We start from the raw sequence: 16,448 nt of genomic DNA on the forward strand, positions 1-16,448 counted from the left end.
GATTCTTTTGATGCAAAATTAAAAAATTTTACATTAACATTAATGAAAAAATATATCTTTAAACGTTTAAGAGAAAATTTTAGAAAGGACTTAATTTTAAATGAGTTCTTGCTAATTGACCAGTTTTACATATTCGGCACGACATATATATATATATATATATATATATATATATATATATATATATATATATATATATATATATATATATATATATATATATATATATATATATATATATATATATATATATATATATATATATATATATATATATATGCAATGTTTGTGCATATGTACATAATGCAGTAATAAAATGCTACAAGTTATCCCACCACTGCAAATAGAAATTTTTTTCAAGATATGCAATTTTCACAATCCTGGAACGATTTCAGTTTTGCTTATGAATTCTTCTTGAATATAAAATTGCGGACAAAAATGCAATGTATAAAAACTACTATGCCTGGGTTTAGAATCTCCACGCAAAAAAAAAAAATACTAGTTTGGATGTATAAATTTGTTTTGGTCAAGTATTTGTTTAATATTTTGAGTTGGTTACATTGTTAATTTAAGCTGACTTTCATGTGTTTGGTTACGTAACGTAGTCAGCCAATGTGTGTCCAGGACGCGTTCATTTCGACCAATGAGAGCGTTTTTTGTGGGATTGTGGGCGTGGCTTGTGAGAACTTCAACCAATGAATGTCGGAGATTGTGAAGGTGTGTTTGGCTGGGGCGAGACTTGGGAGTTGAGGCAGGGTTCAAGACCAAAGTTATTTTAATATCTGAAGCGACCGGATTTTGTTACTGCACACAGCCAAAGTACAAGGTCAGCCAGGGTGTACCCGAGTGAGTTAAAAGGTTGGTAGTAGTCAGTTTGGTGTGTATTTCAGTGTAAGAACTAACAAGGAGAAGGTCAAGTAGTAGACAGACCAGCCAGTTGTACCATAATGGTCGTCTCCCTGGGCTTGCTGTGCGCATATTTTTTTCTTTCGGTATGTTGCCCTTCTCTGAGACAATCTTAGCTATGGTGTTGCTGAGCCAACAGTAGTGTCTTGGCCTGCAATGTGCTCGCTGGTCGCAATATTTGTAGTGTAGGCGTATTGTTTGTTTATTTTAACTTTTAATACTGGTATATGAATAGCTGGAAACCTAAAAAAATAATTTGCACTAAACAAAAAGTCATTTCACTGTAATATATGAACGAGGTACTAGAATGGTGTGCAGTAGATTTTATTGCTAATTAATGAAGTTTGCACTTCATATCTTTGAGTAAATTTTAATTTTAGCAAGAATTATATCTTTAATATTTTTCTCGAATATACATCTGTGAGAATTAACAACTTATTAAGTTTAGATTTTTTATTTGCAGGTGAAATAATAATAATTACCTTATTTATATTGTGAAATTCCAATTACGGTGATTGGATTGTATAATCAAACGTACAAATAGTGAAGTGAGTGACCTTACTACAGTGTCAACAAGACTCCTCACTTCACCCGGGTATCAACATCTCTCTTGAATGGCGGTAAGTTGAATTTATAATTTTTATAACCCGCATTCAGTTATTTTGAGAAAAATGGAAATGATCGTTTGTCATATAAGAACCCAAAATTCAAAATATAAGAATGAAACGAAATTGTAAAGATTAATGTAGATTGCAGAGCATCTAATTAACTGAACGTTGTAATTAGACGAATCCCACCCATTCCTGGGGAAAAATTACTATATCTTATTATTGTTTTTTTCTGAAACATTGACAATAACTTAGACTCAGAGGTACGTCTATCACGGACTAGTTGGGAAAAGAGAAAATGCAAACACCGGAACATTTTATTTAAAACTTTTCCTTTTTGAGACCTTGGAGTAACTATGGTCCCAGGAGCATTACGTTTCCACAAAAATGCTGTCGTTTTTGTATTTTGTCTTTACCCAACTACTTGTCGGTATCACATTAATGTTGGTAATGAGAGTGTAGCTATAAAAGAAACTTATAGCTGACGCAGTAACTTTGTACGCTTGCAAATGTATCTTGAAAAAGAGTTGTCAAAGTTATTATAGCCGTCAGACTACAGTGGTGGAGCGAGGGATAAATTTATGCTTGACCTTGGTTTCAGATCTCGTCCATTCCCTGAAAACAGTTAAAATTATGCATTAGGATTTTTTCTGAAGCATACATAGTGCTGAAAATATCTAACAAACAAAACCTGCGAGAATGGATTCAGTTGAGATAAATTTAGAAAATAAACAGAAGTACTTTTTTGAGGGGCAATAGTTTATAAGTTGACACTAAGTATAATTACCGAGGTAAATCATTTTTAAATATTAAAGATGGGTTAGACAGATGCATTAGTAAGGTCGGTCTGCTTCGCATTACCCATGCGTTCTATGACCCATGCGAGTTTAGCGCTTACCCTTACTAGTAATAATATTTAATATAAAATGCAATATATTTTATATCGACTAACAAAAACTGCTTACGGGCTCTTGTCATCCAACTTTATGCCATCTATTATTAGATTAACTTACCCTTGACTAGTGCCAACTCACAACTGAGTCTTAACATAGAGTTAATTCTGGCTTACCAAGAACTTTATGTGATTTTGGCATCAGCAGATTGTCTTGGGAAACAAATTTCATGTAAAAGTAAATAATATTTCATCTTGACATATAATTAAAATTCTCCATGGGGAAGCGGAAAAGAATTCTTCCTCCGTAAGCCGATCATGTCGTAAGTGGCGACTAAAATGCTGAGAGCAAGGCGCTAGTAACCTCTTCTTCTGTACAAGTTACCAAATTTAAAAGGAAAAACTTTGGATTGGGATTGGTACCAAACCCAAACACGAAAATCACTCCCTATGAAATCAAAAGACTCGGCAGGAGATGCAACATTCCCGCGATGAAAAGCAGGGGCGCCACGAGTACACTGAGAAACAACACAGTAAGTGTCCGGGGCCCAAGACTGTTCAATTGCCTCCCAGCATACATAAGGGAGATTACCAATAGACCCCTGGCTGTCTTCAAGAAGGCACTTAAAGTCAGTACCTGACCAACCGGGCTGTGGTTCGTACGTCAGCTTGCATGCGGCCAGCAGTAACAGCCTGGTTGATCAGACCCTGATCCACCATGAGGCCTGGTTTCAGACCGGGCCGCGGGGGCGTTGATCCCCGAAACCCTCTCCAGGTAAACTCCAGGTAACCTTGCCTCGATGGGATACGGCCGGTTTGTTGAATATATATATATATATATATATATATATATATATATATATATATATATATATATATATATATATATATATATATATATATATATATATATATATATATAATTAAAATATAAATCTGCAAAAGAGCATCTGTTAAGTTTAACATTTCCACGGTATCTAATCTAAGTTGCAACACAAAGATCTTACTGTTAACCAGGGCAACTTAAACACAACTTGTAAGTCAGAAATGAAAGTTGCATAGGGGTAAAAATAAGTTAATCCTGTATGTGCGTAGGTGAAGAACCGTTTTTTTTTATCTGTTAATGTTAAAGCCTAATCATAGTATCTTAACTCTGGATGCCAGGGGACTGTACCATTTATATGCAAGTCCTCAGGTGTTGTTGCGACCCGGGGAGCCACTGATTGCGGCTCAACATACATACAGCTTGAAGTGAATTTACAATATGATTTCTAACACTTTAATTTTATGATAAATTCTTCTCTATTTGGTATTCGTACAGATATATGCTAACACCTTTTATGAACAGTTATGAGAGCTACTGCTCGCGAGGCATTCATTATTCTGCAAAATTTTCTTAGCGATACCATACCAATCACGGGCGATTTAGTGCAGTATGTGGAAAGAGTTTGCTTAACCCATTCCACACAGGAATACAATCGTCTGTGCCATTATCACGTAGTGCGGTCAACGTGTACTGAAGGTGAATTTTATGCATATTTAGTTTTGAACCATGGTCTTTTACTGTAAACAGTGATGACTGCCATGCAGCAGATTACTGCTATAGTGACCCCTCTAGATGGCAAATTTCCTCACTCCGGGACTAAATGATAACATAAGAACTTAATAAAAGAATACTGCAGTAAACCTATTGACCCATGCTAGACAGGCTCAACTCACCCAACCACAATCACTCGTATACCCGTCCAACCTATGTTAAGCTATCCAGAGCTCTCACGCCAATGACGCTACTCGGGAGTTTGTTCCAGCCATCTACAACTCTATAGCCAAGCCAGTACTCCCGTATGTTTTCCAAGTCTAAATTTATCAAAATTGAATCCATTGATGCGAGTTTTGTTTTGGTGACATACTTTATGTTCGTTATTTGTACCCCCCATTTATTCCAGTCACAGTTCACTTAATCTAATTCCAGTCTGTTTGATTAAGAGCCGAGTTTAGAACCGAAGATACAGTCACTAAGGCATTATATGAATGTATGTATTTAATTATGGCCGGGTCACCACATGGAAAAGACCTGGGCCAGGATGTCCTGGCGAACCTACCTGTACCTGTTCCGTGTTAAAAAAAAGGCGAGATATACCAGTAATGAATGTTTAAAGAATTCGCTAGTCATTTCACGAAAAAGAAACTGGAAGAAAAATATAATGCTCAGCGAGCTACTCTAGATATCCCTCTGGGGATACCTGATGTCGAGTAAATAGATGAGGTTGTTTAGACACTTTAGTAACACATGCACTAAAATTTATTAAAAAAGAAAAGAAACATTATTATGTGGACGTATTGCTTTATGGGGTTAAAGAAGAACAATCACATTACCATCTGTGCCGGGGGCCCCTCAAAGCTTACAAATATTTATGGAAAAGACATGGTTTCTCAGGTACACAACGAGACGCTAACCAATCTTAAAAATGTTGATAACCTGGCTGAGTTATATGTATTCAGTCTAGTTTTATACAGACTTATAGAGTATAAATCAAAACAGTGTTCACGACTGAAATGTAAGAGTAACTGGATTTATTTCGGACGCTGCTTGATCAGAGAAAGATGTGCCCCTCTCCTCTAGTCTTTAACCCACACAAGAACTGTAGAAGTTGAACCTCAGAACCCTCAAGAGGTTCAGGCGCTGGGGACCGTCACTTTGAAGAGACTCAAAAGTTTTAGCTAAAGACATTCAAGAAGTCTAGCACATGTACCTTAAAATCTTCAATATCTGAATCATTAAAATCTGAATCTTGTAAGTAAAATACATCGGTGCTGAAGGATTGACGTTGATCAAAAGAAACAATGAAAATTTTTCACATGGTAACCAATATCACAATTTCTTCAGTAAGTGGCAAACTGACATCTATACAGCCCAAGAATAATCCGCGTCTTCATCTAAGTTACTCCACCTTTGAAAATTTGATACCACTCAGACGAGGCGTCCTTTAATTATCGCATTATTTATCCCAATTTATTTAATAAAATTGGGACTTGCATAGTCCACAAATACAGCAAATCTTCACTTGAGTAAAAATAAGCCAACAGTGAAAGTTTGAAGCCGATCATACAAGGCATTCTCAGTTTATTGTACACAAAATGTATCTTACTTTTTTGTGGTACAGCTGTTCAAGTGGCATGTATACACTTCAGTAACAAGCTGAACTTGTCCACTAGGATACACCGGTTCTGAAAATTTGAAGCCAGTAGACAAGCTATATATACTGCCGGTAGACACCTATACTGCCTATACTGAAGTTCAATGAAGAGAAATTTCAACTACTCAGATATGGAAAACTTGAGGAAATTAAAACTGTATCAGGGTATACAACAAATTCTAACCACACAATAAAGCGAAAATCTAATGTGAAGGACCTGGGAGTGATAATATCAGAGGATCTCACTTTCAAAGACCACAACAACGTATCTACCTCATCTGCTAGAAAAATGATTGGATGGATAATGAGAACCCTCAAAACTAGGGACACCAAACCCATAATGATTCTCTTCAAATCGCTTGTTCTCTCTAGGCTGGAATACTGCTGTACATTGCCCCCTTCAAGGCAGGAGAAATTGCTGACCTGGAGAGTGTACAGAGAACTTTCACGGCACACACAAGTACGATACAGCATTTAAATTACTGGGAACGGTTGAAGTCCCTTTATTTGTATTCCATGGAACACAGGCGAGAAAGATACATGGTGATATACACTTGGATAATCCTAGAGGGATTAGTACCAAACGCACACAAAAATCACTCCCTACGAAAGCAAAAGACTCGGCACAAGATGCAATATTTCCCCAGTGAAAAGCAGGAGCGCCATGATAACACAAGTATCAGGGGCACAAAACTGTTCAACTGCCTCCCAGCGTACATAAGGGGGATTACCAATAGACCCATGGGTGTTTTCAAGAAGGCGCTGGACAGGCACCTAAAGTCAGTACCTGATCAGCCGGGCTGTGGCTCTTACATCGGTTTACGTGTGGCCAGTAGTAACAGCCTGGTTGACCAGACGCTGATCCACCACGAGACCAGGTCTCAGACCGGGCCGCGGGGGCGGGGGCCCAAGAAACCCTTTCCAGGTATGCTCCAGGTATTAGGAAGGGGGCAGTAGCTCCAGTTCCTTGGATCAAGAGCTATTCACCAGCCTCAAGGTACCTCTCTTGAAGGGTGTGGAACTGTATCCTAAAAAAAACACAATTTAAACTCGGCGATCAACGTTATTTTTATATATCATTGCTGTGTTTGCTGGGTTAAGTTATCAGTGTGTTTCCGCACGTTACCTGGTGTGATGTTTTGGTCTTGTGTTGCTGTGGTTGAAATAGTGTGATGTTTTGGTCTTGTGTTGCTGTGGTTGAACTATTGTGATGTTTTGGTCTTGTGTTGCTGTGGTTGAAATAGTGTAATGTTTTGATCTTGTGTTGCTGTGGTTGAAATAGTGTGATGTTTTGGTCTTGTGTTGCTGTGGTTGAACTATTGTGATGTTTTGATCTTGTGTTACTATGGTTGAACTAGTGTGATGTTTTGATTTTATGTTGCTATGGTTCAGTTGGTGTAATGTTTTGGGCTTGTGTTGCTATGGTAAAGCTGCTGGTTGTGCGTGACAAGTCCTGTGGATGATGCAGCCAATGTCAAGTGTGGGTGACACGCCTCATGACCTTCCTGTTAACATCTCGGGACGCCCTGTGTGTACTAACCACTGTAGCGGAAGCTTTTAAGAGGCACGTCAGTTCCCCTTTCTTCTAATAATATGTTATTTTCCCTTATAATCTACCTTGTCCATAATTACTATTGCATTTGTTTTGTCTGCTTTCGAAAGGTGAAGTCCAGGATCTATCCTTAATTTATGGCATAACTTAACAAATCTTTGAGGACAATTGTGTTGCAGAGGTCAGACCTCTGCAACACAGTTATGAAGTTCAGTGATGAGAAACTTCAAATATTTCGATAAAGAAGAACGTGAGGAAATTAAAACTATATCGAAGTATAAAACAAATTCCAACCACACAGTAGAGCGAAAACCTAATGTAAAAGACCTGGGAGTGATAATGTCAGAGAATCTCACTTTCAAAGACCACAGCATTGTATCAATCACATCTGCTAGAAAAATGACAGGATGAACGAGAACCTTCAAAACTAAGGATACCTAGCCCATGACACTCTTCCGGTCGCTTGTTCTATCTAGGCTGGAATATTGCTGCACACTAACAGCATCTTTCAAGGCAGGTGAAATTGCTGATCTAGAAAATGTACAGAGAACATACACAGCACACAACTGCGATAAAACACCTAAATTACTGGGAACGTTTGAAGTTCCTCGACATGTACTCTCTAGAACACAGGCGGGAGAGATACATGATTATATACACTTGGAAAATTCCAAAGTGATTAGTACCAAATTTTCGCACGAAAATCACTCTCTATGAAAGCAAAAGACTCAGTAGACGATGCAGCATCCCCCCAATGAAAAGCAGGGACACCACTAGCATGATAAGAGACAACACAATAAGTGCCTAGGGCCCAAGACTGTTCAACTGCCTCCCAGCATACACAAGAGGCATTACCAATACACCCTTGGCTGTCTTCAAGAAGGCTTTGGACAGGTACCTAAAGTCAGTACCTGATCAGCCGGGCTGTGGTTCGTATGTCGGTTTATGCGCGGCCAACAGTAACAGCCTGGTTGATCAGGCCCTGATCCAATATGAGGCCTGGTCACAGACAGGGCCACGGTGACGTTGATCCCCGAAACCCCCTCCAGGTATACTCCAGGTATACCATAGCTAATAACTGTCGCAGTGGTACTTAATGTGGTAGAAGGAAAAATCTAGAAATTTCTTTCTTTTTATGGAAATACGAAAAGTATACAGTTACTTGTGGAAATACGTAAAAATTGTAGAGCTGGCAATGGTTGCAATATACACAGCAGAAAGCCAAATATTTTTCCAGTAAACTTGCTATGCCAGTCGCTCTACCGTAGCTAACAACAGTGATACAGTAGCATTTGTTGATGTGATGCAGTTGGAAAAATCTAGAAAAATTAAATACAGTGATATATTAAAAACCCAAATCAGGCCGTAAAAGAGGTGCCAGAGGCCACCAGTACCCTCAGTATGTAGAAATTGCCAGCAGTCACCAGTTCACCAAACACGCAAGTCAGATAATAATAAAAATAAAAATAATAACATCTTTATAATCTATAAAATTATGTATATCAAACTACAGTATATATACTAACATATAAAACAAAATACTTTTATAGTAGACTTTTACCCTAGGCAACTTACCCAGGAGAACTGTTCAAGTGTACCAGGAGAAAACTTTGTTGTATGGAATACTGTAACTATATAAATCTATAAAAATTTTATATATCACACTAAAGTATATATACCAACATATAAAACAAAATACTTTTATAGTAGACTTTTGCAGTAGTTTGATGTATGGGATACTAAAACTATAAAAAATCTATAAAATTATATATATCAAACTACAGTATACATTACCATCATAAAAATCTGTGTAATCTGCAGCAAGAGTAACACGTGATGTCTTGCGTGGATTGCATGCAGTCTCTGTGGAAAATGGTCCCATGGGTCATGTACAGACTTTAAACAATCAACCACTATTGATATTAAAAGAGGAAAATGTTTTTTTTTTTGGGTCTTCCCAAGCGAGAGGCACCTGTGGGAGAAAATTACTTCCATATCAAGAGACAGGAACACCAACAAAAATTATCCTTCTTAGAAAACATAACAATCTTGTATAACAGCTGAGAAAATAAAAGGAGTGGGTCAGATGGGGCTGTCACCAGTGGTGCTGCTGCTGTCTTGATGAGCAGTACTTGTAAGAATACAGACATGAAAGAGTGCACCAGATGGTGCTGTTGCTGTCCTGGAGGACATTGCATCAGATGGTTCTGGTGCTGTCCTGAAGGACAATGTATCAGATGGAGATAGTGGCCCTGGTGATGTAACTGGTAAAAAGAAAGTTATACGAATTCCAGAGTTACGAAGTAGCAATACTGTTGGAGATGGAATAAAAAGGGATGATTCTTCAGGGAAAAGTATTGATACATTACCAGTGAAAACTGGTGGAGGCACTGATATTAGTACAGGGCCTGTAGATAATGGGAAACAGAAAAAAATAATTCACCAGTAGGGAATGCAGGCACAAAAAATCCTGGTAAACAGGAATCCAGTTTATAAAAGTTCTATGCCTTGGGTATCTGCAGGCATGGAATATCTGGAAAAACAGGTGGGACATGCAGTTTTGACCATCCCAGAGAATGCCACGCCCACATGACAACAGGAGAATGCAACTCTTTCTTGTAATTTATTTCACTCAGAAATGTGTCACTTGTCAGTCCATGAAAGACAATGCTACAACGAATATTGTCAAGCACACCATCTAGAAGGGACAAGAAGATACAGATCACCCAAACCATGGGAAAACCAGGAGAGCCACAACTACTCCAGAAATGAGGTTTTTAGTGCTACAAAGAAAAAACTGGCAAAAAATGACAGCAATCTTATACCAACTCAGAACACTTCTGGAGTGGAGGTGCAGTCATTGGCCTCCACTCCAGAACAGCAGATATTAGTGCCAACAAAGCCCCCAGACATACCATCAGTACGACGACATTATCAAAAGACAACAAAATACCTTTCATTACTGAACTGCTCATTGAGTCAAGTGCAATGTTTGTGGCTTTCAGAGAGCCCTTTGTAAAGGATCACTCTGACAACGAAATATGGATCCCAGGTTATAACCTATTCAGAAGCGACAGACTTAACAGGCAACAGGGGAAGGTTGGCCTGTATGTCACAGAGTCACTCATTTGCTCGGAACTACTAAACACCTCAAATGATGTAGTTTTTGGCAGTAAAGATCAAAAACCAAAACTTTGTCGTTATGGTTGTATACAAGCCTCCAGATGCTACTTCCGAACAATTCCAGGAACAGCTTTTCAAAATTGACCACTATCTGGAAAATCTCCCAGCTCCTGCTCAAACATCTTGCAGCTGAGTAATTTCAACTTAAGACACCTAAAGTGGAGGAATATGGCTAATAATGTTTTAGCAGAGAAAACCCCAGGAGGCAGCTCAGACGAAAATTCATGCATGCATGAGCTATTAAATTTCTGCAACCTTAACCCAGCAAATAATAGAGTCAACAAGACTGGAAAATACACTAGACCTCATCTTCACCAACAATGATGATCCAATATGAAATATATTTATTTATTTATTTTATGTCTTTGCAAACAGTACATTGAGATTTTATATTTACAATAGTGGGTTGCAAAGAGAGCCTCTATTATGCCTAGGCATTATGGGCCAACTTAACATTATTGACTTACAGACTACTTAACACTAAGAATTATATCATAGTTGTACAGTAGGATAGTAATTATTTCATAGTTGAACAGCAGGTTATTAATTATAAGTGAATTAATTTTGTATAAGACAAAGGATATATTCATATAGTCTAAAATGCTTTTTGTGAAAACAATGATTCAATTATATTCCTGTCAACAATGGATAAAAGGTTCAAAGTGATTGTTATGATGTGGGAGTACATAGGTGAGTATGTGTGTACTGAGTATTTAGCGTTTAGTCTAGGGTGATTAAGTGGCTTTTGAGAAGAGTCTTAAACTGATTTTCAGACTGGGTTACTTCAATATCTTCTGGTAATGAATTTCATATTTTAGGGCCCTGTATGTGCATAGAGTTTTTGCACAGTGTGATATGGACACGAGGTATATCAAAAAGGGATCTGTGTCTTGTGTTGTGGTCATGTGTCCTGTTTAAGTTGGTGAGGAGAAGTTTGAGTGGAGGGTTTATATTTGCGTGTATTGTTCTGTGTATGTTGTTAATGTTCTTAATGGTGAGCAGATTGAGACTTTTGAAAATTGGTGGAGTATGCTGGCGGGAGTGGGAATTCGTTATCATTCTTACTGCTGCCTTTTGCTGGGTTATAAGGGGTTTTAGGTGATTGGATGTTGTTAATCCCCATGCACAAATTCCACATGTAAGATAAGGGTATATGAGTGTATGGTACAGTGCCAGGAGAGCTGATTGTGGAACGTAGTACCTTATCTTTAATAGTATGCCTACAGTCTTGGAGATTTTCTTGATTTGTTATATGTGTGTCCGAAACTTAAGGCTACTGTCAAGGTGGATACCTGGGAATTTTCCCTCTGTGAGTCTTGTGACTGATGATCCATTTAGCGTTATGTTAATCGGATCATTTGCAGCTTTGTTTCCAAACTGAATGAAATAGGTTTTATCAGTATTCAGGGTAAGTATATTAGTCATCATCCAGACAGATATTTTCTGCAATTCGGCATTGACTGTGTTTGCTAGTATGACTGTGTTTGGGTGGGAAAAGACATATGTAGTGTCATATGTGCAAATAATATGGGTTTGAGCAGCTGTGATGCATTCGGTAGATCATTGATGTAGATGAGAAAGAGGAGTGGTCCAAGGACGCTTCCTTGTGGGACTCCTACTGTGATTGGTTGGGTGGAAGAGTTTGCATCATTTGCATACACATATTGAGTTCTGTTACTAAGGTATGATTTTAGGTAGTTGAGGGAGTGGCCTCTGATACCATAGTGCGTTAATTTGGAGTATAGCAGTTCATGGTCGACTGTATCGAAAGCTTTACGTAAATCAATGAAAATGCCCAGCGGGACTTCTTTCTTTTCGAGTGCTGTATATATTAGTTCTAGCATGTGTATGATAGCATCATTCGTGCTTTTATTATTCCTGAATCCAAACTGACAAGGGTTTAATACGTTGTGTGAGACGAGGTAGGAATAGATCCGTCTATGAATTAATTTTTCAAAGATTTTAGAGAGCAGTGGTAAGTTAGATATTGGTCTACAGTTATTCAAGTCAGCTTGGTCACCTACTTTGTGGATCGGAGTGACCCTCGCTATTTTGAGGATTGTTGGGAAGGTAGCTGATTCAATGGATTTGTTAAAGAGCGTTGCAATAATTGGTGACAATACTTGAGAAGCTTTTTTGTACATAAAAGCAGGCAAGCTGTTTATGTCTCCTGCCTTGTTTTTAAGGGTGTTTATGATGAGCGTAACAGTATCAAAGACAATACGATCAGATCACAATATAACAGAGGTGCAAACATGTATGTGCAGGGCTCCTGACCAGCAAAAGGTGACCAGTTATGAAGGTACCTTCACCAAATTCAACTTCAATAACAAAAACATGCAGTGAGATGAAGTTAACAATGTCCTAAATGAAACAAGCTGGGATGATATCCTAAACAACATGGATCCAAACCTTTGCCTAGAAAGAATTAACTCTGTGGCACTTGAGGAATGCTCAAGGCGCATTCTTTTAAGAAAAATGAAGAGAAGATGTAAACTAGAAGGAGAGAGATGCTCCCTATACAGGCGAAGGCAAAGAATCGCAAAGCTGCTGAAAGGGGCGAGTATATTTGAAATACGAAGGGAGGCACCAGTCAGAGAAAAAGCAAATACTGGACTTGAGCTTAAGGAATCATACAGGAGACAAGAAACTCAGGAAGAACTTAAAGCCATAAATAAAATTAAAAAATATATATTTCTTTTCTTATGCCAAATCTAAGGCAAAAACAACATCCAGTATTGGATCCTTGCTCAGTGTTTAGTGAGCCATTAACTGGACTAAGAGTCGAAAATCTAAATGAATTTTTTTATGAGGGAGACTCAAATTTGGCCAATTGAAAATCCTCCGATATTATCCTAACACTGCAAGACTTCAAAAAAGCAATAAATGACATGCCAATGCACTCTGTCCCAGGCCTAGACTTGTGGAACTCCGTGTTCATCAAGAACCACAAGAAGCCTTCAGTATTCTATGGAGAAGGAGCATGAACACAGGGGCATTCCACAATCACTAAAAACAACAGATATAGCCCCCTGCACAAAGGTGGCAGTAAAGCAATTGCAAAGAATTACAGACCGATAGAATTAACGTCCCATATCATAAACATATTTGAAAGGGCTCTAAGAAGCATGATTGCCACCTACCTAGATATCCATCACTTACACAACCCAGGGCAACATGGGTTTAGAGCAGGCCGCTCCTGCCTGTTCCAACTGTTGGACCACTATGACAAGGTTTTAGATGCACTGGAGGACAAACAAAATGCAGGTGTAGTATACACAGACTTTGAGAAAACCTTCGACAAGTGTGACCATGGTGTAATAGTGCACAAAATGCGTGATAAAGAAATAACAGGAGAAGTTGGTAGATGGATCTATAACTTCCTAACACATAGAACACAAAGAGTAATCGTAAACAGAGTAAAGTCAGAGGCGGCTACAGTGAAAAGCTAGGTTCCACAAGGCACAGTACTCTCCCCTATCCTGTTCCTTATCCTCATATCTGACATAGAGATGTAAGCCACAGCACCGTGTCTTCCTTTGTGGATGACACCCGAAACTGCATAACAGTGTCATCCATCGAAGACACTGCAAGACTCCAAGCAGACACCGATCAAATCTTTAAATGGGTCGCGAAAAACAACACGAAGAGAAATTTCAATTACCCCAGTATAGAAAACTCGAGGAAATTAAAACTGTATCGGAGTATAAAACAAATTCCAACCACACAATACAGCGAAAAATTAATATTTGATATTTAATCATCATTTAGTGTTTTTAAATCGATATATAAAAATTAAATTACGCACGATCACTTCAGTTTGTGTGATGTGATATAGTTAAGTGGATGGACTGGAAAACCTGTCAGTGTACAGCGGAATATACTCGCATATTCAAATTTTTGGCCAGGACATAATGATATCAAATATTACAAAACATAATGACTACATTCATTTGTAATTTCGTTATGCATTGTAGGGCGTTCGAAAGACAACACAAATAGCGTTATTTACTTTCTTGGTGTATTTTAAGAGACGATCTAGTGCGGAGATAGTCCCGAGATGCTGGAGAGGCTGTTGAGTTCAGGATCAAAAGTTTATTAAGGAAGCAAGGCTACGGATATCCTTACAGCTATTCAGATAGACAAATCCATAACATTTTAATATTTTACCATGAGAGGCGAGTTTATTGGGCAGTACCACTCATCCTCTTAGAATATAAGACGTTAAATTACACTCCATATAGTTAACAAACTTACCAATGTCGATGCAACCTTCATCCTTGTCTGTTTCGATGTACAGGTATCATTACCATTATAATTTGTCATTGTCTTATTGCAGAAAATCATATTTTTTTTTGTAAACTGCTACCGGTAGTTGATACAAGGTGCTTACATTTGTTCATATATGTCTATGGTATTAATTCTATACGTACTATTGTCATCTGCTACATTCCAAGACAAGAGTACCGGAGAGTGTTTATCATGCTCTCCACACACTTTACATTGTCTTTCCTCTTGGAGTTGCTATACCAACCTGTCACATATACAGGTAACCTAAACACATCCTGACCACACTCTCTACTTTTCTATTTCCTATATATATATATATATATATATATATATATATATATATATATATATATATATATATCTATAGATATATATATATATATAGATATATATATATTGTACCAGGCCATGTAGACAATCATGCCACGTGATGTTCAAGGCACGTGTTGTCCATGCCTATTCAAACCAGATGTCCAAGCCACATGCTGTTGTCTGCAGCTTGATGTCACCTCACGACGTCACCCCAGGATGGCATCCCATGACGTCACCTAGGACGTCACCTCACGACATCAAGACGTCTGCCTGGCGTCACTTCGCTACGTCACCTCGCGACGTCAGTCAGGACGTCTGTCCGACGTTACATCATGATGTCATCTCATGACGTCATGCCTGACATCACCCATGATGTCACATCGACAGTGTTAATTTGCAATTTCATAGTCAGCAATTTAAGGTGTTTTCAGTCATGTCTAGAACAGTTGAGAGGAGAAATATTGAAAGAGTCCAGTATCGTAATGTCACATGTTAATTCCTCTCAGTCAGTGTTCCATTACTTGTGTTCTCACACGTTCACGGATGCCATGTTGTAATAATATTAACGCATGTTCAGTGTGGATGTGCAAATTTCCCGTGTGTTCCAATGAGGTGGTCTGAGCCCAGATGAGTGTGTAGACCACGGTGTGGTCTGAGCCCAGAACATTGTAACACCTTGTGTTACATGTCACCCCGATGTAACCAGTCGATGACTGACATTAGTCAGTCCAGGCATCAGGTACGTGAGTCGTCTGAACACCCTGTATAGAGTACCTAATTATGCTCGCCGCTCTCGTAGACGTCAAGTCAGAGAGTCGTCCTTGCTACGACTCCCGGATACGCCTGAGTCGCCCATGCTGCGACTCACCCTCTCGCCGGCACTAAGCTGTGGTGAGCAGAGATCCCGGCAGTGACTGCCCCTGCGACAGCACCAGTCGAGAAGAGTCCTCCTGAGTCGCACGGCCAGAAGTCTTACCCAGATGCTGAGTTCTGACGACGCCTCACTCGAGGGCACCAGCAGGTTGTTCCAGGTTGAGTGAATCCTGCAGCGACTACAGCACGGCGACTGCTTCACCGTTCCAGACAAGACCGTACCCCTTTAAGTAGCTCAGCTGCAGCGATGTCTTCTGATGTGTTGTAGTACCTGTCCAGACACAGGAAGGCATGCAGTGACGCCCACCAAGGCTCAATGTGCTGAAACACGATGTTTTTAACACCCCCCTTTTTTCTTCCCTCCCTGCGGGGAGTTTATTTTTGCCCATGTTTTGTCCCCATTCCAGCTATAGAGGTGGTACCCCTATATATATATATATATATATATATATATATATATATATATATATATATATATATATATATATATATATATATATATATATATATATATATATATATATATATATATATATATATATATATATATATATATATATATATATATATATATATATATATATATATATATATATATGTTTTAGATTTTGTGCTAGTGCCCTGTTCCTGTGAGA

At 38.5% G+C, this 16,448-nt stretch overlaps 1 protein-coding gene across 6 annotated transcripts in view; it reads left to right on the forward strand.

The window, feature by feature from the left end:
• Positions 1-733: 733 nt before the first annotated feature.
• GLS (glutaminase) overlaps positions 734-16,448 on the forward strand; it is a 132,889-nt gene continuing 117,174 nt past the window's right edge. For 3 of the 6 annotated variants that reach the window (XM_070090493.1, XM_070090497.1, XM_070090498.1), the window contains exons 1-2: positions 734-858; positions 1,370-1,526. In XM_070090493.1, the coding sequence (XP_069946594.1) occupies positions 1,521-1,526 (6 nt within the window). In that variant the 5' untranslated portion in view covers positions 734-858; positions 1,370-1,520. The other 3 variants (XM_070090494.1, XM_070090495.1, XM_070090499.1) reach the window with 3 other exon arrangements.

The sequence above is a fragment of the Cherax quadricarinatus genome, chromosome 32, assembly GCF_038502225.1.
Source record: "Cherax quadricarinatus isolate ZL_2023a chromosome 32, ASM3850222v1, whole genome shotgun sequence".
In the NCBI taxonomy this organism is placed as follows: Eukaryota; Metazoa; Arthropoda; class Malacostraca; order Decapoda; family Parastacidae; genus Cherax; species Cherax quadricarinatus.